The 23,921-nt window shown below is 64.2% G+C and overlaps 1 protein-coding gene across 1 annotated transcript; it reads left to right on the top strand.

The window, feature by feature from the left end:
- The first annotated feature begins 80 nt into the window (after positions 1 to 80).
- On the top strand, positions 81 to 9,794 carry POFUT2 (protein O-fucosyltransferase 2). The gene is made up of 9 exons (XM_027586893.2): positions 81 to 234; positions 969 to 1,219; positions 3,217 to 3,361; positions 3,889 to 3,999; positions 5,397 to 5,463; positions 6,429 to 6,554; positions 7,268 to 7,448; positions 7,695 to 7,818; positions 8,567 to 9,794. Exons 1-9 carry the CDS (start codon positions 101 to 103, stop codon positions 8,718 to 8,720), a joined length of 1,293 nt encoding a protein of 430 aa, XP_027442694.2. The 5' UTR covers positions 81 to 100; the 3' UTR covers positions 8,721 to 9,794.
- The last annotated feature ends 14,127 nt before the right edge of the window (positions 9,795 to 23,921 follow it).

Below are 23,921 nucleotides of genomic sequence, written 5' to 3'. Positions count from 1 at the left end.
TGGGTGGCGTTGCCGTGGCTTCAGGAGACGCGCCCCGGGGGGCGGGCGGGCGCTTCCGGGGCGGAGCGCGGTCGCCGGAAGTGCGTGGCCGCCCGGGGCCATGGCGGCGCTCGGCGTCTTCTTCCTGGTGCTGCTCCCAGCGGCGTGCTGGCCGCCGGCCTCGGCCTGGGGCGAGGAGTTCTGGCCCGGCCAGTCGGCGGCCGACATCCTGTCGGGGGCGGCGTCCCGCAGACGGTAAAGGGGCGTCCGCGCCTTGGGCGGGGCTCCCGCGGGGCGCACCCGGGGTCGGGCGCGGGAGTGCGGCAGTCTGGCCCGGGGACGTCCCCGCGCTCCCGCCGGCGCTCCGGCCTGCGCCGCGAGCCGGGCTCGGCCTGGGCGGCTGCGGCCGGCGCCCCCGGAGGGGCTGGCTGTGGGGTCCGCCTGGAGGGGCAGGCCCGGGGCCCTGTTAGGCGACGCTCGGAGAGGGTCCTGGGAAGGCCCAGCCTGGTGTGCCCGCACGGGGTCCTTCGGGCCGCGTGCGGCTGGGGCACGTCCGCTAGACGAGCCCCGGGCGGGAATCGGGCGTCTGCCGTGCGGCCGTCCCGACGGTCTGGCACAGAGCGACCCCGCGCCGAGCGCCGACGGGGCGGGCTGGCCGCGGGCCCCCTCCTGCGCGTGCCGGCGCTCGGGGGTGGGGGCCGTCCGAGCTGTGGTAGCACAGCGCGTTGGATGCGGAAGCGGGCGTGAAAAGAGGAGTTCCAGAAGCTACAAACATTGCCATTCTTCTGTTTTTGTTTAGAAAAGCTTGCTTATTTTTCATTTAAAAATGTTCAGAGCAGTACCACGTAATGGCTTCTTATTGGTATTTTAAGTGAGTTTTTACAGAGAACCACCAACCCCTGGAAAGCCCAGGGTCTGCACCATAAGCATCGGCGGCGCCTCCGCGCTGAAGAACCGCTCTCCTGCCCCCCCCCCCCCCCCCCCGCCAGGTATCTCCTGTATGACGTCAACCCCCCAGAGGGCTTCAACCTCCGCAGGGATGTCTACATCCGCGTCGCCTCCCTCCTGAAGACGCTGCTTAAGACGGAGGAGTGGGTGCTGGTGCTGCCGCCGTGGGGCCGCCTCTATCACTGGCAGAGCCCTGACATTCACCAGGTCCGGATCCCCTGGGCCGACTTTTTTGACCTTCCGAGTCTCAACAGAAACATCCCGGTCGTTGAGTACGAGCAGTTCATTGCAGGTGAGGCAGTGGTCGCGGCTGTCTGTGTCAGCCCCGTCGTGGTGGCACTTGATCGGTGTGGGGGCCCCGCTTCTGTTTCCCACTTCCAGCTCCCAGTGAACTGAGTTGTGTGAGCCGTGGGCCCCCTTGCCTCTGAAATCTGGGGCAGCTGGTGAGCCAGCGGAGGTGCTCGCAGCTGTGGTGGGAAGGCTGCTGGTGCAGAGGCCGGGCCTGCTCCCGGCAGGATGTGCTCTTGTGCAGAGAAGGCCTCCTGTCTCCGAGGGAGGGCACCCTGCCCGCTTGGTGCCGACCTCACGATGCCTCACTCAGTGCTGGCCAAGACTCGTCATAGTGCACCCCGTTCCACTCAGTCCTGCTCTATTTAATTTTTTTAAAGAGAGAAGTTGAAGATTTTCTTAGAACAAGGGTGTTCAGAGTTTAGCATTGCTTTCTTTAGAAGACATAAGCTTAAAAGGCAGTGACACACTTTTGCCGCCCCATCAGCCTGGAAGAGGGAGGCGCCGACGCGATGCTAGCTCCGGCCGCGTGAGGATCCGCAGAGCTCAGGACTGCAGCTGCCACGTCTTCGTTTTTCATGTTCTGCTCTCGCTGCGCCTTAGTCCCTGTCACTTTGGGACGTTTCTGTGGCGGGGCAGGCCTGTAAACGCTGCGGGGAGGGCACGATATAGGTATCTCCTGGTGTCTTCGTTCATGGGAAGAAGCAAACTCTGAGACCTGTAAAAAACAGTCTTGGAATGCATCCTTCTGTGACCCAGGACAAGAGGTGTCGCTGGGTGCTTAGTCTGATTTAGTCTGGGAATCAGCCTCAGCCTTGGCCTGAACCACGGGTCCTGGAGCCTCCCAGAGAAACTGCCCCTCACCTCCGTGCAGCTTTCCTGACAGACAGACACAGGACGGGACTGAGCCTCAGCCATGTGAGGGGTGCTCAGTGGGGGCACTGGGTGTGCTGGGTGGGGGGCTGCTCCTCTCCTGCTCTTGAAGCCTCGAGCCTGTAGCCACCAGCAGGGCCAGTGGGGGCAGGAAGATGGGGCATCCTGGGTGACATGCTGCGGGGCAGGCGGGGCAGGCAGACCCGCTTTGCCTCCACCTGCCCAGCCATCCTCGACTTTGCTCAGCTGTCTCCCCCTGCAGAGGGGGAGAGGGAAGGGTGCCTGTCCTGGGATGGGCTTCCAGGACGTGTGCAGCAGGGCGCCAGGCATCTCACCGTCCCTGTGAGAAGGCCTCTGGAGCTCTGGGACCAGGCCCCACCAGCAGTGCAGCCCCTGAGCGGGGCGGGGGGCGGGAAATGTGGAAAAGACACCAGACTTGCACTTGATGCGGCTCTCTTGTGACTGGACTCTCTTGGAACGCGTCTTCGTTAAGCACTGTGGATGTGGCCGGCAGGTTCTAGGTCGGGGGGGTGCAGTGGGTAGGATGGACACAGACTTCTGGTCTCCTGGAGCTCCTGTGGGGAGCAGGGAGGCAGAAACCAAGTGACAGAAGTACCCAGAAGGGGAGGGGTGGCACGGAGAAAATGAGAGTGAGAAGGGCTCTGGGCTGTTGGGGGTGGGAGGCTGTGGCCAGGCAAGTGTCCGGGGAGGTGCGGTTTGGATGGCCTCACAGGGGTCAGGGGTGAGCCCTGAAGGGAGCAGTCCCTGCGAGGCTGGTCCATGCAGGGAAGGGGGCATGTGCTTGTGGGGCAGCGGGGAAGACAGCGTGTGTGGGGCCTGTGACTGTCGTGAGGACTGGGGGGCCCAGGGCAGGGCAGCTGCTGGAAGAGGGGAGTGAGGAGCCCCTGGGAGCGGCAGGGCCCGGACGAGCTCCAGCCCCCCCAGGCAGTCTCTCTCTGCCGTTCAGGGCCTCGTGCCCTGATGCCACTTGTTCTGTCCTGTGTCTGCTCCCGTGAGCTCTCTGCAGTCCCGCAGGGAGGAGGGTGGCATTAAACGAAGTAATGATTTCTCTGTGCCTGTGCATCAGCTTCTGATTCTTGTCACACGGTCGTTCTTGGCCTCTTCCAGAATCGGGCGGGCCCTTCATCGACCAGGTTTATGTCCTGCAGAGTTACGCGGAGGGGTGGAAAGAGGGGGCCTGGGAGGAGAAGGTCGACGAGCGGCCGTGCCTCGACCCGCTGCTGTACTCCCCAGACAAGCACGAGTACTACAGGTGCGGCCGCGGTGGGAGCCCTGGGCGGGGGCAGCGGGAGCGCGGGCCACACGGACACGGCTACGGTGCGTTTGCACGTGGCGGTCTGGTCGCCCAGACTAGTTGCCGTCGGAAGACCTCCCCGTGGAGGGGCTGTCCCCTCAGCAGCCCCCGTGGACAAAGCACCAGAATAAGTGGGTTCGGGGAGCTCGTTGGAGGGCCACGGCTGTTTTCGGGGCCGTTTTACTGTCCGAGCTCTAGCGCGGAGCCTCGTTTCTCTCCTGTCCTCCGCACTGCCCGGCTCTGCCCTCACTACTGCCCGGAGTCCCCAGAGCAGCTCCGCTGCTCTCGGAAACCACCAGATCAGATGAGATCGTGGTTTCTTTCCGAGTTCTCACGAGAACCCACTACCCGGCATCACGAGCAGTAGGTTTTCCCTGAGAGAAGTAGCTGCCTTGTCAAACGAAGCCATACGCCTGTGCGTCTGGGTTTACTTGTTGCGTGTGTGAAACAGGCTTAACGGAGGCGCTGGGGCTCTTGTTTTCCAGAGGATGGTTTTGGGGTTATGAAGAAACGAGAGCTTTAAACGTCTCCTGTTTGTCCGTTCAAGGATCAGCTTCCATCATGGCACCTGTACTGCTGAGAAACACGTCGGCGAGGTGAGTGCCCAGCAGGTCCGCTCGGTGACCGGCCAGTGAAGGAGCGTGTGTGCGCGTGCGCGCTGGCCTGGCATCAGAACCCTCCTTGCTGGGGCCTATGTGGGGGGCACAGGAGAGGTAGACCTCGTCCCCACCCCACACCTGCGCCACAGTGAGGCGGGACTGGGAGAGAGCAGGAGGCCACGTGTCTGGGGAGAGCCCGGGTTTAGGGCGGCTGTCCCGATGCTTGGGGGTCTGGGCAGCGAGTGCAGCTTCACGCGGAGCTGCTCAGCCACCGCCCGGCAGGAACTCGTCGGCCCTGCTCTCTCATCCCGCTGCTGGTGGGCGGAGGAGTCTGGTTCACACCTGGATAGCCCCGGGGCCCCGTCCGAGGTGATGGCGCTGCAGGTGTGTGCGGTCCTGGGGGCAGGAGGGCAGTGAGGGCACAGGCCAGACTGGAAGGGAGCGCCAGCCTGATCTTCTTAGGTCACCTGCTGGGGTGATGGCCCAGGTGGGGCTGAAGCAGGGTGAGGGCAGGCCCGGGAGGGTATGGAGGTGGCCCACCACAACCCCCAGCCCGTCCCGGGTCCCACCTGCGCTCACCTCTGCAGGTAGCCCTCGTGCTCAGCCTCCTCGAAGCTGGACCTCGGAGTGGCCAGAGGGGCAGCTGTGACCTCCTGCCTGAGCCCTCCCCTCCCTGGCGCCGCGTCCCACTCAGGACATGGGGACGGGGACAGAGTAGGAGGCCGTGCGCCTCCCCCAGACTGGTGCCCCTGTACCCTCCTGGCCTGAATGGACATGGCCCCTGCTGGGCTGTCCTCTCTGCATGCTCTGATGCTTCGGGCTACTTGATCGCCCCGGGAGGGGGCTTGTCTTGGCCCTCACTTTGCAGGGAAGGAGTTCTGTGCTCTCTGAAGGAGGTGCGAGCTTGAGCCTTGAGAAACGCAGACATGCTAAGTTCGTTCAGCTGATTGTTTGCAAATGGGATCGAGGTGTCCCTTCTGGTGTGGTTTTGCCCTTGAGCTGTGAGTCCACAAAGTCACAGATCTTCCAGAACTGGACCATGTCTGTGCTCTGGGAGCTCCATCTGGGGCTTTCTCCGTATGCTGCTGGGGCCATCTTACTCGTTTGCTTCATTTTGTCTATTTTCCTAATTGCATCAGTAGTCGTGGGGGACTTGGTGACTCCAGCTCAGTGGCTGGGACAGGAGAGACCGCCCCACCGATGCTGAGAGTCCCTTAGGAACTGTCAGCCCCCCCTCGGGAGTGTGTGCGGAGACTGGCAGCCGCCTCCCCGAGGGGCCCCGGCACCGGGCCCACGTGCGCCCGGGCGGCTCTCAGCTTCATTTGCAATGTGCCCTGGAGCAGGCCGATAGAAGCACTTCACGATTAAATGCTTTCTGTCTTGTTTGGAAACAGGTCGGTGATGTTGGACAGAGCCGAGAACCTCCTGCACGACCACTATGGGGGGAAGGAGTACTGGAACGTGAGTGCCCCTCCCCCGAGGTCCCTGCGGCGCTGCTCGGGGCGCATCTGTGAACGTCTGTTAGGCGGCGCTTGCTGACCGCCAGCGTGGGGGGAGTGCAGCGGGGTGGGGGGAGCTGGGGGGGTGGCGGGAACCACAGCTCTGCACTTCGGGGCAGCCCCAGGGCAGCAGCGCGGGCCCCACGTGGTTGGCATGTTTGCGTGTCAGGCGATAGGTTTGTTATTTATGGGAGCTGATTATTGAAAGAAAAAGAGTTTTTTACTTTCAAAAACATGCAGTTTGTATCTTGTGAGCTCCAGCCCCATGCTGCTGGTTAGCGGTACGTTAGCCAGCTTGTCTGCGTCCCAGGGGCGAGCGCACATCTGGCGCTGTGGGTCAAGCAGGAGCCTGAGGAATGGGCCTCACGCCCCCTCTGCAGCCGTCACTGCTTTGGGGGGTCTGCCCTGTCCGAGGGCTGTGGAGCTCCCGTGGGCAGAGCTGAGGCACCTGTCGGGAGGACCCGGGAGAGACCGCTGCTCCCTGGACACCTGACCTGGGTGTCTCCTGAGTGGGTCATTCCCGAAGCACAGAGGGGCCTTGTCATCACCGCCCACGTGGTTCTCCGCCTCTCGCCAGCACCATGCCCCCCCCGCCAGCTGGGAGGACGGTGACTCCCTCCTGCTAGCTACGGGCTCTTAGGCAGAGCCGGGTTCCTCCAGCAAGGGGCCGCCCCAGCATCGCAAGCTCCACGTGTGGGGACGGTGCTCATAGATCGCTGCGCACCGTCTGGCCTCGTGCGGATCGAGGACCCATCACTACCAGACTCTCAGGAGCCCACCCTCATCTGACCTCCGAGAGTGCCGGGTCGCGACCTCGGCGTCCCCGTCGGAGTGTCGGGCTGCTCTGGGGAGGCGAGCGGGGCTCCGGGCCACCTGCTTGGGGGGCGGGGCGGGGTGCTCAGCAACGCGGCTTTCTGCACCCCGCAGACCCGGCGGAGCATGGTGTTCGCCAAGCACCTGCGGGCCGTGGGAGACGAGTTCAGAAGCAAGTACCTGAACTCCACGGACGAGGCCGACAGGATCCCCTTCGAGGAGGACTGGACCAAGATGAAGGTAGCGCCCCCCACTTGTTCTCAGGGACGCGCATGCACCCCCCTCAGATGCAGTCGCCAAGCCCGTCCCGGGGCAGCCGCGGACGCCCATCAGGAGAGTCCCCCTGTCCCCCCGCAAGCTCAGGGCGACAGCTCGGGTCCGTTTCCTCCTCGGCGAGCCGGGAGACCGTGGCGGGTTCCAGCGGCAGCCGCCAGTCTGAGAGTAAAAGGGCGGCAGACCTGGACTCTCTTGTTGGCGCTGTCTGCCCTGTGGCACGGGAGCTGCAGAGAGCTTCTTCTAAAGGGTTTGGTTTTCATATAACTTAATTTTCAACTAAGAATACGCTGCTTTCCCCGCGGGCATTGTTTCTCGGGGTTTCTGGTACAATGGGGCGGCACAGCGATCCCCCGGGCGCTTGTCTGCTGGGCACCTTCCAGCAGAGCTGCGACATCCCAGCCCCGGGCTTTTAGGGCATTTGGAGAGTGTTTTCTGGGAAAATGCAGTTAATGGGTGGTTTTTTTTAATGTAACGTGCATGTTTTTTCCAGGGTTATATTAACTTGAATTCACTCAGATAAAGGGTCTGTGTGATTAGCAAGTTCACGGTCTTAGAAAGACATCCGGCCCCAGAGTCCCAAAGAGTCCCCGAGACAGGCCTGTGGGTGGGGCACTGCCGTGTGGGCCCATGTCCCCCGGTGTCCCGAGTGCCAGTGGCTCCCGGTCCTCCTTTGCCAGGTCACGCTGGGCTCCTCGCTGGGGGGCCCGTACCTTGCGGTTCACCTGAGGAGAAAGGATTTCATCTGGGGCCACAGAGAGGACGTGCCCAGTCTGGATGGGGCCGTGAGGAAGATCCGCAGCCTCATGAAGACCCACCAGCTGGACACGGTGTTCGTGGCCACGGACGCCGTCAGGACGGGTACGCGGCTCCGGCTCTGCCTCCATCTGCCGACCCGTCCCCTGACCCCTGTCACGTCCTGGGCGGGCCCAGGTGCACCTGCGAGCCCGCGGTGTGGCCGGGAGGCAGCACCGGATCCTGTGTCCGTGCCCCTGACCTTAGCCGTTGAGCCCGCAGAGCCGGCGCGTGGCTGAGCGTGCGTGTCCCGTGGACGGTGCTGGCTGCACGTACGCAGCCCCCGGTCACCGGCTCTCCTTCGCTTTGCAGAGCATGCGGAGCTGAGGAAGCTGTTGCCTGAGATGGTGAGGTTCGAGCCCACGTGGGAGGAGCTGGAGCTCTACAGGGACGGCGGCGTGGCCATCATCGACCAGTGGATCTGCGCGCACGCCAGGTGCCTCTGCCGGCCGGCCGTGCACACCCCGCACCACTGCCCGCCGTCGGCTCTGCCGTTTTCTGTCTGCCTCCGTGGCGGTTGGTCCGCGTCGGCTAGGCTCACACGGAGCGCCGTTTCAACAGTCCGCTCCTCGCCTGTAGGCATACACTCCCCGGTACCGCCGTCAGACTTGGTCCGGGCTCCCCTTTCCCTCCCCGTGTCGGGGGAGGGACCCCACCCAGGGTCTCGCTCCCCTGGGCCTGGCGACAGCCTCCATCTCGCGTGTCCCCGCAGAACATGCCCAGGGTCTCCTGAAAGCTGGTCAGCGCGAGCTCTGTGTGCGTCATTGTCTCGGGAGGCACACCCACCCCAGAGGAGAGCAGGGGGACCAGGGCTGGGAGGAGGCCAGCACGCTTCAAGTGGGGTGGAAGCTAAGAGGAGAGTTGCCGGTTTCCCCACCTCTGCAGGATCCCCAGAACCACTGGGCCCGTGCGTGCAGGCTGTAGGGTGGCGGCCCTCTCCTCTGAGCATGTGGGGTGGGGGTGATCTCTCTGCCCTGGGACCTCAGCCTGGCTCTCAGCAACCGCCCCCCCGAGCCCTAAACAGCTGGAATCCGGCAGTGTTCTCGAGTCACTGCCGTGCAGGACCTGCGGCCACTACCTCCCCTCCCCCCACCTGGCTGCAGGGGTGCGGGGCGAGAGGTCAGGCAGGGGTCGGGTGCTGGGCTCCTTCCAGCGGCTCTTGTGACGTCTGGTTTGCTTGTTAGGTTCTTCATCGGTACCTCGGTCTCTACGTTTTCTTTCCGGATCCACGAGGAGAGAGAGATCCTTGGGCTCGACCCCCGGACGACGTACAACCGCTTCTGCGGGGACCGGGAGGTGGCGTGTGAGCAGCCCACACACTGGAGGGTCGCCTACTGAGCTGGCTGGCCCCTTGTGGGCCCCGCGCCCTGGACACTCTACACACACGGGCTCGTGGTCTTCCTCTGGGCACACGTGTGGCCTCGGGGTCGCGCCTGCCCTGCTGGTGGGCAGGGCCGCCCCACCCTCACTCTTTAGGGTCACAGTCACAGCCCACGGCCACGTGAGCCACGGCATGTGTCCGTTCTCAGTGTTTCCCCCACCGTCGGCTGCCTGGGACTCTGGCTATGTGTCACGTGGGGTCAGCCTGGGCCTCCACTGCTGGCAAGGTCGGTGTGACATGAGGTGCGGGGCTCGTTTCACTGGCTGGGTCTGGAGGGTGCCCGGCAGCGAGGGCCATGCCCGTGGACCTGCTGCGGTTTCAGCCTGTTGGTACTGCTCCTTCTGCCCTTTGACCTGCGTGAGGCCCCCAACAAGTTGGCAGGAAGGCAGACTGCCGCCGCCTTGCAGACCTGGGGCTGAGGCTTGTGGGGGCCAGTGAAGTGCTCTCTCTCCTCCCCGGCTCAGATGCCAGAAGGTTCCCCAGCAGGTTTTCAGGGTTTGCCGGGTTCGCACGGAGAGGAGCCCGTGTGGCCAGCTGAGGTGCTGTGGGCTGGCCGCCGGTGAGCGCCGTGGCGCTTCTGGGCCCCGAGGCAGGTGGGGGCGGGACCCCTTGGAGGGACTGAGCAGAGAAGGGGGCGGACAGCCTGGTTGCGCCTGCCTCGCAGTGGGCTGGGGGCCGAGGGGGCGAGGAGCACGGTCACCCCAGCCTCTGAAGGGTTTGGAGTGCGCTGCCAATCTCGGGGCTCGTGTCACTGCCCGGAAACCCCTTCTGGGCCTCGGGCATGGCCGTCACCCATCCCCTCTAACCGGGAGCCCCAACTTCCCACAGACACCCCAGGGTGAGCCGCCGAGGCCGCGGCCCAAAGCCCGGGGGCTGCTTCTGTGTCTTCTTCCTGAGCTTTGAAAACCCACCCCAAACACGCGCTAGGGTCCTGTGGCGTCACTTACGGCTGTGCAGGGGAAACAATGAAGTATTTATTCTTTGCCCATTTGTACCTTCAAATACTATTAATAAAATACATTTTCTAGAAAACTGGAATCCTAGAAACTTTTTCACACCCTTGAATTTTTTTCCACTTGAAAACTACGAACAGTCCAGACTGTGACCTTCATTTTCTGTTTCGAGGAAAACAATTGTTTCGTTCTACTTGGTGTGCCGTCTCCCTCAGGCCGTGGTGGCAGAGACGGGGAGAGCGCCATCTCCCGTCCACCCGCTGCTCGGCTTTGCTGGGAAGAGCCGGGCACTTGGAGAGCTGTGGGTCAGGCACCGGGAGCCCGGTCGTCCTGGGTCCGTTCTCGGGAAGGAGCAGCCCGCCTGCCCCGTCCGTGTTAGCGGGCAGCACGGGGGCGGGGGGCGGGGGCGGGGGCTGCAGGCAGGGGCGGCCGGCCTGGCCAAGCTGCTGTAACCGCAGCCCAGCCCGGCACCGGGAGGACAGTTGCGGGGAGGGGCGGAGGGTGTCTCCTGGGCCCCCGAGGCGGGTGGGGGCGGGACCCCCTGGAGGCACTGAGCAGAGAAGGGGGGCGGACAGCCTGCAGGCCGGGGTCCGGGTGAGACTGGGTTGGGGGCCGTCAGGGAGGGTGGGACCCCAGGGGGACGCGGCCGCTGCAGCACTTCATGGGGGGCTGGGGGGGCAGGCGGGGCACCGGGCGGACTCTTCAGGTGGAAAGCCTGGCGCCTCAGTGGGTCCTGAGATGGTGAGGTTCGAGCCCACGTGGGAGCAGCCCCTGACAGGGCAGCTCGGCACCACGGGAGGGCCCCCGGGGGGCTGCTCCACGGGGCAGCGGCCGGTGCGTGGCGCGGACTGCCGTTCGCAGACTCGTGTGCCGTTGTGCGTTGGTGCCGCTCAGACATGAGAGTGAGGGATGCCGGCAGACGTGACCCTCGCGATGATCGGTCCTCCCGCCCCGAAGCCCCGATGGGCCTCCAGAGGCCTGCGTTTCCGCAGACAACCTTCCTTCCAGCAGAAGGTGAATGAAAACCATTCTTTTGTTGAATAATGGTTATTCATTTTCCTTTGCTTCCTGCGGGCTGTGGGCTCCTGTCAGGCGGGAGTGATTACGGGCCCTGGCTGTTTGTGCGGCGTCTGGTGGGGGGTGCCACCCGCACGCAGGTCTTCCGAGGACAACGGGGGGGGGGGGGGTGGTGAGGTCCAGGGGAGGGCAAAGCTTACCGTCCCGGCCTCGAGCAGAGCCTCGAGCGGAAGGACCAGAAGGGCTCGGGTTGGAGGCCCCCTGACCACTGGCATGTGGTGAGCACGTGGAAAGCACCTGCTGACTCAGTTCGGGCTGCATGGCCAGCTCCCGGGTGCCCCCCCCTTCTGTCCCACGTGCCTGGCGGCCGGGGCACTGGCTGCTGGGACCAGGTGCCCTTTGTGGTGCGCTGGGCAGGACGGGGCTCAGGCCTCGGAATGGAGCTCTGCTTCCAGCCCGACGGGATCCCCGCTGGCTCGGGAGGCGTGGGGCTGCCCTCTCTGAATCTCAGCCCCAGTTCTTTCCTCCAACAAGGGAGCCCCAGGGACACCAGCAGGCCCCCACTCCTACACACCTCCCAGCTTTCTTTGTGTGTTTGCACAAGACCGTCCCCTCTGAGCAGCACTCAGCAGGAGAAAACGTGTGCTCGCGGGTGGTTTCCTGCAGCACATCCAACTCACGGGCAGGGCCCTGGGCGCTGGGGGGTCGCCGAGGGCCCGAGGGGTGGTGGGCGGGGAGACCACCACCTCCCTGCCTGCGCTGCTGGGTCCTGGGTGCCTCAGGTGGGGCAGGGCACTTGAGGAGGCTGCCGCTGGGCCTGGGGCCTTCCACACTTCGCCCCTTGGCGAACTTGGCAGGTGCCCCTTTTATCATCCCTCTATATCCCCCAGCAAGCCAGGCTCTCCATGGAAAGTGGCAGAACAGTGTGGGCCATGGAGTATGTCTCCACACTTTCACCTTCTCCCCCATTTACAGATGGGGAAACTGAGGCCATTCAGGGCAAAACGATGGCCAAAGCCACTGTGGGAGCGGAAGCCTGAACCAGATCAAGGTCTCTGTGACCCCTCCTCCGTGTGGGTCCTGCCTCAGGGGCCAGGGAGGGGGTGACAGAGCGCCTGGGTGGGGTACTTCGTGGGTCCCCCCCAGCCAACTCTCCTGAGGGGACCTTGCCCCCCGCCCTCTGCCCCCCAGGCCGGGGCTCGGGCGATCGACCTGGGGAAACCCTGCACCCACAGAAGCGTTCGGCCCTGGGCCCTGAGCCGGGGACATGGCGCCTCGCCAAGCCGGGCCTCCCTCAGACCCGGGCCCCAGGGCCCGCCAGCCTCCTGCACCACTGACCTCCGTGGGCAGGAGTCACCGTCCGTGCGCCCCTCATCCAGCTGCCTGGCGCACTTGCTCTTTCCCCCTCTCGGCTCGGCCGGTGGAGACCATCTCACCTTGGCTGCAGGGTTGCCGGCCCCAGCTGAAATCTCATTAGTGCAGGACAAACTCAGTCATCAGAAGCTCCCTGGTGGGCAAAGCTCGTGGGTGTGCCCTGCAAAGTCCCTGCCATGGAGCGTTCCCGTCACAGGGTTTTCTGCCGCGGCTCCCAGCAGTGAAGCCATGCAGCCCCCAGAAGGTCTACATGGTCTGAGCTGGACGCTGGCCGGGACAGCATCCGGCGACCTGAGTGCGGACAGAGCCCTGCGCCCCAGCCGCCGGCTCAGCAAGACCACAGAGCAGAGTGTCACCGGGCCCCACGGCCGGGCGCCCACCGCACCTCGCTGCCCAGCTCCTTCTGCTGGGGACATCATTCCCTCAGATACCTTATTTGGTGGACCCCATTCCAAGCCTGAGCCCCAGGGAGGAACAGAGTGTGCCCTTGGCAGACGCAGCTCCGTGACACATGCACGTCCAAGGGCAGGTCACGCCATGGGCTGCCACTGCAGGGCATGCAGACATGGCCACAAAGTGTGTTTTCAGCTTGCCAGTTTCCAGACCACTGTGGACTCACACGCAGTCACAAGAAATAATAGTGCTCCCTTCAGTCGTGTTGCCACTGGTGAGCCCTGCTCAGCCTGAGCACCCGCGGTGATGAGGCCACAGACCTGCCACCTGCACCAGTGTGTGTGTGTGTGTGTGTGTGTGTGTGTGTCTGCACGTGTGTGTGCACGTGGGGGGGTGAGCCCGTGCACGTGTGGGCACGTGTGTGCATGCCTGTGTGCACGTGTGCCCGTGCATGTCTTCACAAGTGTGCGCGTGTGTGTGAGTCTCCACAGTCAAGACGGCCCCCTCCCATGACCCCTGTGCCGCCACCACCCACAGCTGGTGGCCACCCCTCTGTCCCTGTGGCTGCACTTTTGTCATCTCGAGAGTGTAACGTAAGTGAATTGTGCAGTCCGTAGGCTTTGGAGGTTGGCTTTGCTTCCTCAGCAATCTTGACTTCTTCGTGTTAGGGGTGTTATCATAACTTAATCAGGGGAGTAGTGACGGAACGTTCCCGCTCACGCAGCTTCTGCGGGGACCAGTGTCTCTGGGTGGTGTGCGTGTTGATTCACACCGGGGCTACTGCCTAAAACCAGCTTGTATTTCTATGCAGACAAGGTGCACCGTGTTGAGCCCGAGATGCCCTCTGGGCTGCAGGGCGACCCCTCATTCACCCTCTTCTGCACCCTGCAACAGCATCCCGTCTGGGCTCCCCAGCCCACACCCGTGACCCCGAGCCCCGGAGTGGGCCGTGGGCGGGGCTGGGCCTGGGATAACCTCTAGGAGCAGGCGTTCTGACGGAGCGGACCCCCAAGAACGCTGTTAAACAGAATCGAGAGCCTGGGGTCTTCTGTGCTGAAGGGAGGAAAAGGGGTGTGAGAGCCACCCTGTAACAGATTAACGGATGGTCAGGGAGGGGCGCTCAGGCGGGCAGGACCACTAAGACCTGAAGGGCTGCGAGCAAAACGAACTCAGAGGCACCTGCACCAGGAGGTCTGAATGCCAGGGGACAGCTGGGCCCCTGCCGGTGGAAGAGCACCAGAGGAGAGGGGGCCAGTGCAAAGGCCCTGAGGTACGCCCAAGTCTGACTTGTTTGAGAAACAGAAAGCGGGTCCCAGCCCCCAGTATGGTGGTGCCAGGGCGTGGCACGGGGCAGGAAGGCAGAACCCCGCAGTCATGGAGCCCCTGAGGCCAGCAGCAAGGGGCCTGGGGTAGGAAGCTCTGTGCTCTGGTTTCCGGCTTTGGAGAGCGTTCCGGCTGCAGCAGGAAGGGGCTGGGAAGGAGCCCCCGCAGTTGGCTGGCTAGGAGCACGGAGAGCGGCAGAACCTGGGGCCCGTTGGTCCCTGGTTGGATGATGGGCGAAGTCCAGAGCCAGGAAGTACGATGGGGACGTGATCAGAGCTGGACGGCCACCCCGAGATGCCTTGGCCGGGCGTCCCTCCTCCTGGGGGGCCCTGGAGGCTGTACCTTGCAAATGAGGAGAGGTGTCCCCGGAGCAAAGCCCTTCCCCGGAGGACAGCGCCTTCTCCAGCTACTTCTGATAAACACAGCAACTGTTCGTGCTTCACCTTTCCCATTTCATCCCGAAGCCAGAGGCGGACAGTGAATGCGGGTACGGGAATGCGCAAGGACTCATGTCCCCCACCCTCCCCCTGCACTGGAGCTGCTGCTGGGACCAGAGAGAGCATCCAGAGAAGGTCACGGAGAGGACGTGCAAACCACGTCCACGCACGCCGGGCTCCTCTCCGTGAACCCCCAGAGGGTCACGTGGTCCTTCACAACCGGAAGGTTTGCATCAACCCCCCTGGGCGTGCGTGGACGTGGTTTGCACTGACCCCTGGAGGGTCACGGGGAGGAGCCGGGCGTGCGTGGACGTGGGCCCTGGAGGCACGAGGCGTGACCTGTGCGCTCTGTGAACATCCGCCGCTCTGCTGGGCCAGCCACACCTCCCTGCCCACTCTCTGTGGGCCCTGGTTCCAGAGGCGGTGCCATGGCCCAAGGACGCTCGCTGCCCTGCGGCGGGTGCTGGAAAAGCCCTGGACAGTCCGTGGTCCTTCACAACCAGAAGGGAAGGTAAATGATAAGATAAAGGTGTTATTTCAAGACAGATTTTCGGAAATCTTCTCTTGTTGCTTGTGCACATCTTTCTGGCCATGGGCCCCCTGGTGTCAACACTGCTGATGTTTGTGGTGATTTCGGGAAAGTGAGGCACCTCCTCCATGCTGGACACAGGGCTCAGGAGAGGAAACTCCCGACCAAGGGTCCAAGGTCTGACCCCCGGAGGCCTCCCGGAAGAGATGGGTGTAAGTGTCGGAAGGGGTCTGAGCTGCTCCCTGGAGGACCAGCCCTCTGCTGCAGGTGAGTCCTGGCCTGGAAGAGCTCCCAGCGGTGGTGGGACAGCCGTTGGTCCTGGGCTGTGGCAGCTGTCCCTGACCCTCTCCAGCGGGGCTCCTTCTTGGGGTCGTGTATCCATCCGGACAGCAGAGACCCCGCCAAGCTGCTCCACAGTCAACAAGCACGACTGCACACTCAGAAGGCCAGGAGGGGCCGCCTTCGGGCACAGCTGGATCCAGGGGCACCCAAGGGCCCAGCCCCAGGTGTGGGAGCCCCTCCCAGGCCAGGCAGGAGTGGGGGCAGGGGGCGCCAGCGCCCTCTACCTGAGCACAGCCACTCTGCCCCTCAGGACTCGGCGCCCACTCACATGGTAATCGGGGAAACCCTTGTCCGCACCCCCCATGCACATTCGGGCACTAAACAGCCTGGGGAGACTTCAGGGCAGAAGTCACGTCTTACGCCCCATTTCCTTCCTCCTAAGGCCACCTCCTTCTCATGTTATCCTTTTACACCTGTGTCTCAGCACCTGAGCCTCCAACAGAAGAAGCGAGCTGGCCTCCCCCGCCTGACTCATCGGCTCTGCTCTGGGTGTCTGGGGGGGGACGCGCCCCCCCCAGCAGACAGCACTGGCCCAAGCCCTTTGGGAGGCCGCCGCGTGCCTCTCCCCAGGGCCCCCCCTCCCCACGGCCGTTTGCTGCACCCACCCACTGCTGCCCCAGGGGCAAGCCATCCTGCGCTGGGACGGGGCCAGCTGTGGGGCTCCCGCCACGCACTGGGTCTTGCCCTGGAGTGTGAGATACCCCGGCCGAGGCACATATCCGATTTTGCGACGGGAGTTTACACCCCTGCCATCTGAGGAGTGGGTCTGCCTCCCAGGGTGCAGGGAGGGAAGCCAGGCTGAGAAGCCAGTCAGAAGATGCAAGTGCATCTCAGTAGGGGGACAGGTGACAATGACTTCCTGAGCGCCCAGCCTCAGGGTAGCCTCTGTTGGGGTGACAGCAGGCCCTCCCTGACCTTCCCGAGTGCAAGAAAGCAAAAGGAGAGACACAGGGGAGCCACACACCTGAGTGCTTCCCCAGGGCACCCTGAGTGCTCACCAAGGATGCACCTGAGCCCTCCCCCAGGCACACTTGAGCCCTCCCCCAGGAGCCCTCCCCCAGGAGCCCTCCCCCAGGCACCCTCCCCCAGGAGCCCTCCCCCAGGCACACCTGAGCCCTCCCCCAGGCACACCTGAGCCCTCCCCCAGGCGCACCTGAGCCCTCCCCCCAGGCACATCTGAGCTCTTGCCTGAGGCTCCTAGGCCAGTGTGGCAGAGGAAGAAACCCTGGATCCTCAGACGACAGGGTGCCCACGGCAGAGCCCCTCCTCCAGTGGCCTGGGCCAGGCTGAGTCCATCACAGAGTGGGGGTCAGTGGCCACCTTTCTGTGGCCCACAAGACACCCTTGAAACCCGAATTGCCCACCTGCTCCTTCGGCCACCCAGCACTGCAGAGACGGCCCTATGTTGTCCACCCTGTCGTCCTGCCCAGGGCTCTTGCCAGGAGAGCCCAGTGGACTTGGAAACCCAGGCCCCAGCCCCAGGTGTCCGGGAACTCTAAGACAGCAGGCCGAGGAGCCAGGCGGGGGCCAGGAAAGTGGCCTGGCTCCTGCTGTCCTGCCCGGGTGCGTCCCTGCCAGGCCCCCCCAGGCCCCACCCCTTGCCCTGACCAGCCCCCGATGCTGGTTACCTCTGCTCTCTGGCTGAGCCCCGGCATCTGCCCAGCGGGGGGCACACTGAGGAGGGGGCCCATGCACTGCTTGACCCTGGCCCACCCTCTGACACCCTCACACCTCTGCAGACCTTGTCAGGGGCTTTGAGCTCACCAGGTGCCCAGCCCCATCCCCACCTCCTCTCTGGGCACCCGTGGGGTGACATCACCACAGGCCCCTCTCTCCCCAGGAGTTCCTGCACGCCCACCTGCTGCTCCCTTGGGCGGCCAGAGCCCCCCAGGTTCCCTTGTTCTCAGGGACCCGCCCTGCACCCCTGCAGAGACCCCCCCCAGCCTACTTCTCTTCCTCTAGCCTGCCTCCCTTCACCCTTTGCCCAAATTCCCTCTGCCTGCGCCGTGTTTGTTCTCATAAGCTGCTGCAAATCCTTCCCAATGAGGCAGAAGACCAACAAGCTTCCCGGTCTTGACCTTCCCTTCCACCTTGTGTTTGCGCTGGGTCCTGAGTTTCGTGCTGGGGCTCTGCTTGGTCGTCCCGCTGCTGGGATGGGGACTCCCCGCCTCTCGGCCCCCAGCCCCGGGCCATGGGGCCAGTTCTCGCCTGACCCACTCTCCTGTTTGGGACCCGGGGCTGTGCACACCCCGGTTGCGGGCAGCCCCTCCACGGCCCACGCGGGGTGGAAGACTTCGAGCCAGTCCAGCCCCGTCCTTCCAGGGCTGACCGCTGGCCAGCCTTGGACTTCTGTCTCTGCAGTTGCTGGCCGTTCAGACATGTGCCCTCCACCCGGCCATCCATCCGTCCGGCCATCCATCTGTCCGGCCCTCGGTCCCGCGGGTCTGACTTGTTCCGCATTTCACGTCGGAGAATCCAGCGGCAGGGAGCGTGCTCCGGCCACAGAGCAAAGCCCATTATGCACCGAGGGTCTTCCCAGGCTCCCACGAGGCCACAGCTGCCACGCCTCCTGTCCCCACCCTGGCCAGCGAGCGGGGAACCCTTGCCTCTGGCATCTGCTCGGCCCCCTGGGCACGGCGGTGCTCCCTCCTCCAGTGGAGCTGCTGCCCGACGGCCGTCTCCCCACCAAGTCCTAGGGGTGAGCACCAGCCTCAGGGGGCGCTGCAAGGGGTGGGAGCGAGAGCCCCACATGCCATCATCTTCATCGTCTTCAGACTCTTGACCCCTGACCTCTGACCTCGGGCTGACCACCCCATCATGGGCACCTCTGCCCGGCGCTCCTCCCCTCTCTAAAGCCGCCCCAGGCCTTGCGTCTGGGCCCGAGCGCATCCACCCTGGTGGCACGGTGGCCGGGGAGCCCCCAGGACCGGAACCCAGTAGGACAAGTGGCTTCCCTCAGCCCGGGATTCCATGCCGCCTTGTGCTGGGGACCACGCCTGCCCCGTGGCCGGAGCCGGGGTCTCCCAGCTCAGTCCGGTCCTCACCCTGGGGCGTCCCGGCTCCGCCTCGACTTTGACACGGGCCATTCAGCACCCACTGCCCCCAGATGGTGGAGCAGAAGCAGGGCCCTGAGCAGCTGAGTGGGTGTCAGGGGGCCCCCGGGAGACCGCAAACTCAGACTCCAAAATTGCAAAGGGATTCGGCTGTTTTCCTGGCGAGGCCCCAGGAAGGGTGGAGGAGGTGAGAGACCTCTGGGGGTCCAAGCAGCACTGAGGTGCCCCTGGGGAGGGTCTGGCCCCAGCCCGGGGACCCCGGGGCCCCAGCCTTGGCCCAGGGCCACCATTCAGAGGCTGGAAATGCCATTGGGCGGGTTGTCCCATTCTGGTGCGAAATGGGGCCACAGGGGTCCTCCAGACCCAAGGGGCTGCAGGGCCTCCTACAGACCCAGCTCCCCAGAGGGGAAGGAGATTCCAGTGTGTCCAAGCCCTGTCCCCTGGGCTGGGCCAAGGCCACTTTCCAGCGTTGGAACTCCGGATCTGCCCCTGCACCAGCAGCCCTCACTAGGCCCTGCCAGGACCCTGGGGTGCAGCTCAGGCTCTAGGATGGGGGGGCCTAGCTGTCTGCTCTGGGGATGCCCAAGGGTGAGTGGTCCCGGTGCCCCCACGCAGCTGCGCTCATGGAGGGCTGGCGGGGAGTAGCAAAGCAGCACAGCACCCAGTGAGCAGGGAGCCCCCCACCCGTAGGGACTGGACCAACCCGCCCACAAGGAGCCAAGTGACAGGAGGCAGCCCTGGCGGTGGGCAAGGTAGGCCTGAGAGGGGTCAAGCCAAGTGCCCAAGGTCACCAGAGGGCCCCAGAGACACTGGCCGAGGGTCTCGAGTACATTCTACTGCCTCCCCAGCGCTCCCTCTGGTTCCGACCACGGGGCTCCTTTGGGGCTGGGGAAGGACCCTCCCCACCTCCTCCAGCTGCCCAGGGCTGTGGCCCCTCACCCCAGTCTCTGTCTCCGCGGCCACACCGCCTGTCCCCTATGCCGCCTGACCTCACCCCCACCCACCATCGCCTCCCTCTTATAAGGGCCCCATGGAGGCTTTAGGGCCCACTGGAGAAGCTACCTCTACACCCCTAACTTCCGTCTGCAAAGACCCTTTTCCTTATAAGGTCACATTCTCAGGTTCCAGGGATTGGGACCTGACATTTCAGGGCCATTTTTAACCTGCCGCAAACTCCAGGTCAAGACTGTCGGTCGGGTGAAGAGCAACCAGTAAGGCACCCGAGCTGTCTCCCAGGGAGGGCGCACCGTCCACGCAGGGACCGGACTGCGCAGGGCAGAGGGGACATTGCGGTGCCAGAGGGTGGCCAGTGCCCCCGGGGCCGGAGTGTCACCAGGCTGCAGCGAGGGGCCATTTCACCAACAACCGCCAGGGACACGGCAGCCCTACCGGGGCGCACCTCTCCCTGCAGGAACTAATGGAGAGGGAGCGGTGTCCGCAAGGAGGCTGGAAGGTGGGCGCCTCTTGCCACTGGCAGCCACACGCTGGGCCGCAGATGGGCTCCAGGGACCCTCCGAGGGCTGGCGTCCTGGGTCCAGGAGGGAGGCGGCTGTGTGGCGGGCGGCGGCCTGGGTCCCACCCGGCCTCCCCAGGGCCGCCCGCTCTCGGCCCCACACACGGGCTTCTGAAGCCTCGGGTTTGACGGCAAGGCCTCCGAATCTTACAAAGTCCAGTTTCCAGAACAGAAAGTCAGAATCGCAGATGCTGACCCGGACACCTGAGGGCCCAGGCGGCCGGCCGGCCCCTCGGGGCTGCGACTCCCCAGGCCCGCGACCCCCACCCCTCCGGCCCCCCTCCTCCAGCCTGGGGCAGCCTTCCTTAGGCGGAGGGAAGAATCCCTACATTTCCTTTTGTTGAATTCAATTCAAATCCAATCTAAAATTTACATTCAAGTAAAATTTACCAGCAGGTATCATCTAAGAAAAAAGCAAGACAGGGCGTACCCACGCCTGTTCTCACGCGCTGCGGCGGGTTGAGTCATGCTCCCCAAATTCCTGTGCCTCCTCCTGGGACCGCAGAATGTGACTTTATGGGTAAAAATGTCCTTACAGGTGGGGCCTAAATTATGGACCATCCCGGAGCCCCACCTCCAGCCCGGGTGTCCCCACAGGGAGGAGAGCCCAGGAGCCACAGGACGGGGCCAGGCCACAGACAGGCAGAGCCCACAGAGACGTGGCCGCAGCCAAGGGCCGCCGGAGCCGCCAGAAGCGGGAAGAGGAAGGAGCCCGCGGAGGGGGGCCCAGCATCTCCCAGACTTGTCACAAGCCCAGAGGGTGGCCGCAGACCAGCCCCTCCGCCTTTGGGCCGTTCGCCCCCTGCCCCACCTGCTGCTTTTAAACCAGGCCCCATTGTTGGGGTCCTTACTGATGAGTCTGTCCTGAGCCTGGCTTGTTCCCCTTTGGCCCCATACAGTGCCTGGGGTGGCCGGACACCGCGGCAGGGACACTCCCGAAGCGTGATTCTAGCACTCACTGGCCCTCTGGGCAGGACACCATCCCCAGGCGGGGTCCCCTGTCCCAGGAGGTGGGCCGTGGGCCCAGGCCTTGGTCCCGCAGAGACGGGCCAGGCCTTTGACCAGCCCGCCACCCACAGCTTCTGAGGCCCAGCTCCCTGGCCAGGCCCAACGCGGTCTCCCCACTTGGGCAGCCCCTCCTCCCTCCTTCCCGCATACTCACCAGCCCCTCCCAAGCCCCTGGGAACGAAGGCAGGAAACATCCAGGCTTCTGAGGGGCTTGCAACCTTGGCTTTCACGTCTGAGAAGGGATCTGTTGCTCTGGGCCACAGATCAATAACCCGTGCACCCGAACAATCGGCCTCACTTGGTTTGATTCTAGAGCGCTCCAGAAATCTCCCGACCCGTGCCCGAGCCACAGTGTCTCCACGTCAGGCACGGTTCAGCTGCTGCCATCAGCTAATGATTAGAAGGGGTGCACAGCACCGAAGGGGCGGGCAGCCAAGAGCAGTGAGTTGGGTCCCGATGTCTCCAGGCTGAGATACTAGAGGGACGTGCACACACCTGGGAGCAGACAATGGAAAGAAAAGCCTGACTTGTCAGCGCAGTAAGATCCCAGGCGACCTTGTTTTCCTTTCCTTTTTATTTCTGATAATGTGCGTGCCCCCCCATCTCTCTCTCGCTGTCTCTCCCTCCTGTCTCCCTCGGTCTCTGTGTCTCTCTGTCCCTCCCCTGCCCTCTCTCCCCTGCTCACTCAGGAGCCGCCCCCCACCCACCACACCCAATTCACCCCGGAGAGGCACCCAGGGTGGGGCCTGCCCGCACAGCGTCCTGCCGAGGACCAGAATCCCACCAACACCTACTGAGAGATCCTGAAATCAGATCCAGCTCAGAGGGACCCCCAAGAAGACACAACCCCGGCCCAGCGGACACCCCGCTCCCAACCCACAGACTCTGGGATGACAAAGGTTGGCGTGGCTGCTAAGTTTTGGGGTAATTTGCTGTGTAGCAGCTGATAACTAACACACGTGCTCTCATTGCGAGACAAGAACACAGAGGATATTTGAACAGAAGCATGGACATCACAGGTGACCGCCCCGGTCACTCCAGGGTTCAGACCCTCAGGCACGTGGCCCGGGCAGCTGGCTTCCAACCTCTTCTTCGGCCCTGGCCTGGGGCTTCGGTGGCCTTGGCTCTACTCCCGGAGCTGATCGTGTGACGTGGGGCCTACATCCTGAACCGAACGGCCATCTCCCGGCCCTCCCAGAAAACACGAGGCCAGTGAAGAGTCAAGCTCACTGGAGATGAACATCCTTCTAGTTGTGGTGACGGGAGGTTGCCCATTTTGCAGGGCAGTGTCCTCTGCCCCAAGGCCCAGAACGTTCTTGGCAGCCCTCCCAACATGGGCAGCCGCAAGTCCCCAGAAGCGCCCGCCGGCCCCTCGTGGCCACGCGAATAGACCCAGCGGCCTGCCTGCCTGTGGGTCCTGTGTCCCCAGCAGTAGCCAGACCCCGGCTCCCGGAGCCTGATGGGTGACCGGGACCCCCCACAGGGAGCAGAACTTGCAGGAGGAGGTGGGGGGGTGGGTAGGGAGGAGGCCGGGGGAGGCGCCTGCGTCCGGAGCCCAGGTTGGGCCGCAGGGAGGGCGGCTGGAGCCGGGATGTGGGGGCTCACTACCCCGGTGCTAACAGGGAGTCAGGCGCGACACATCGTCCTCTGGGCTCCTGGAGCCGTCTGTCTCCATGGCCACATCCCGGGGCCCTCGCCGCCACATTAGCCAACTAATGAGGGCTGGACGCCCCACGAAACAGCCTGTCACAGACTCAGTCTCTTGTTTCTATTAAAAGGCCTTTTCAGGACAAAATAGGGCAGCTCCATGTCCCCTGGGCCACTTTCCTCCCGGCTGCCCGCGCTGTGGACGAGCCCGTGGGGTGCCACGATATCATCAGTGTGTGTCCCTCAACAAGCAGGACCAAGGCCCTCCACCTCCCCCGCCCGTGCCCCCCGCCTGCGAACATTCCTGCGCACAAGCCGGCCTGCAGGGCGGGGGCCCTCCTCACGGCTGCTTCAGCCCTGCCCCAGCCGGCCGGCCCCTCGCCACTGCCCCCGACCCGCTGGGGGCCAGCCCTGGGCTACGAGGGCCCCCCCTTCGCCCTCCCAGGCCCTCAGCCTCCTGGGGGGGGGGCGGAGGTCGAGGACGAAGACGCAAGCCTCCGGGTGGCCGCGTGACAGTGACATGAGACTAAAGGTCTCGGAGAGAGCAGCTCTGTGAACAGGTGATGCTCTGCTGCTGGGATGAGCATGTGAAGGACGGCCTGGGCGAGCGGAGGAGCCTCACGGCCGGCTGGCGGGGGCACCGGAAGCCGGAGAGAAGAGGGAGGGCCAGAAGGAAAGGCCTGGCCACTCTGTGGCATGCCGTGGCTCCCGCCAGGCCGGGCTGGAGAGGGTTTTCATGCAATGCTTGGGGGATCTGGAGGGTCAGGCCGGGGGTGTTTCCAGCCACAGGGTGGGGGCAAGATGCAGGAGGGACCCTCCCAGCAGTGAGCTTCTCGAGCCTGAAAATGCCCAACAAACAGCTTTGGAAACTGTTTTGTTGGGTACACGGCTGAGCTGGGGGGACGATAAGAGGACCCCCCAAAGGTCAGAGGCCATGAGACGTGTGGACCCTGAACCCTGCTGAGCAGGATCCCGGGCTTGCGCGAAGCCCAGACAAGTGGCAGGGAGGCACGTGTGGGATCTCTGCAGGGCAGGACAACAGAACAGAAATCCTGTATTAAGCCAGGAGCCCCAGAAGGAGTGAGCCGGGTGCCCCCCTGGTCACGGGACAGCAGTGCGGACGGTGGCTGTGTGAGCTCCAGCTCTGGGTGGAGGAGCAAAGAAGAGAAAGTCTCCCCGATCATTTCTAACCACAAGCCAGCCTCACCCAGGCTTAGAACCTGAAGTGCCCACGCGTGTGCACTCACATGCACACACACGCAAAGGCTTTCCAGGTGGGCTGCCCGGGGTCCTGGCAGAGGCAAACACACCCCCACACCTCCAAGGTTCCCACGTCCACGAACACGATTTCGCAGCACAAGCTCACCAGACGCCGAAGGAAGCATCCCACCACATGCCAGGGTCAGGGAGACCGCGGGGCCCCACCGGAGGCCGCGGGGGCGGAACCACCCAACGGTGGATGAGGGGCTGTGATGACGTGTTTACGGGAGTAAAAGAGAGCACAGACTCCACACGCAACGGGGCGGGAGGGCTCGTGCCACGCGGGTGCTGCATGACGGCTTCCCAGAC

Source organism: Zalophus californianus, chromosome 1 (assembly GCF_009762305.2).
Source record: "Zalophus californianus isolate mZalCal1 chromosome 1, mZalCal1.pri.v2, whole genome shotgun sequence".
Classification (NCBI taxonomy): domain Eukaryota; kingdom Metazoa; phylum Chordata; class Mammalia; order Carnivora; family Otariidae; genus Zalophus; species Zalophus californianus.
This window is presented reverse-complemented; position numbering and strand designations above follow the sequence as displayed.

What these genes read in the sequence shown, in the direction of transcription:
- POFUT2 (XM_027586893.2), top strand. Translation starts at nt 101, where the DNA reads ATGGCGGCGCTCGGCGTCTTCTTCCTGGTGCTGCTCCCAGCGGCGTGC. An exon ending in GTACGAGCAGTTCATTGCAG is followed by an intron (nt 1,220 to 3,216) that starts GTGAGGCAGTGG and finishes GGCCTCTTCCAG; the next exon opens with AATCGGGCGGGCCCTTCATC. An exon ending in CACGGACGCCGTCAGGACGG is followed by an intron (nt 7,449 to 7,694) that starts GTACGCGGCTCC and finishes TTCGCTTTGCAG; the next exon opens with AGCATGCGGAGCTGAGGAAG.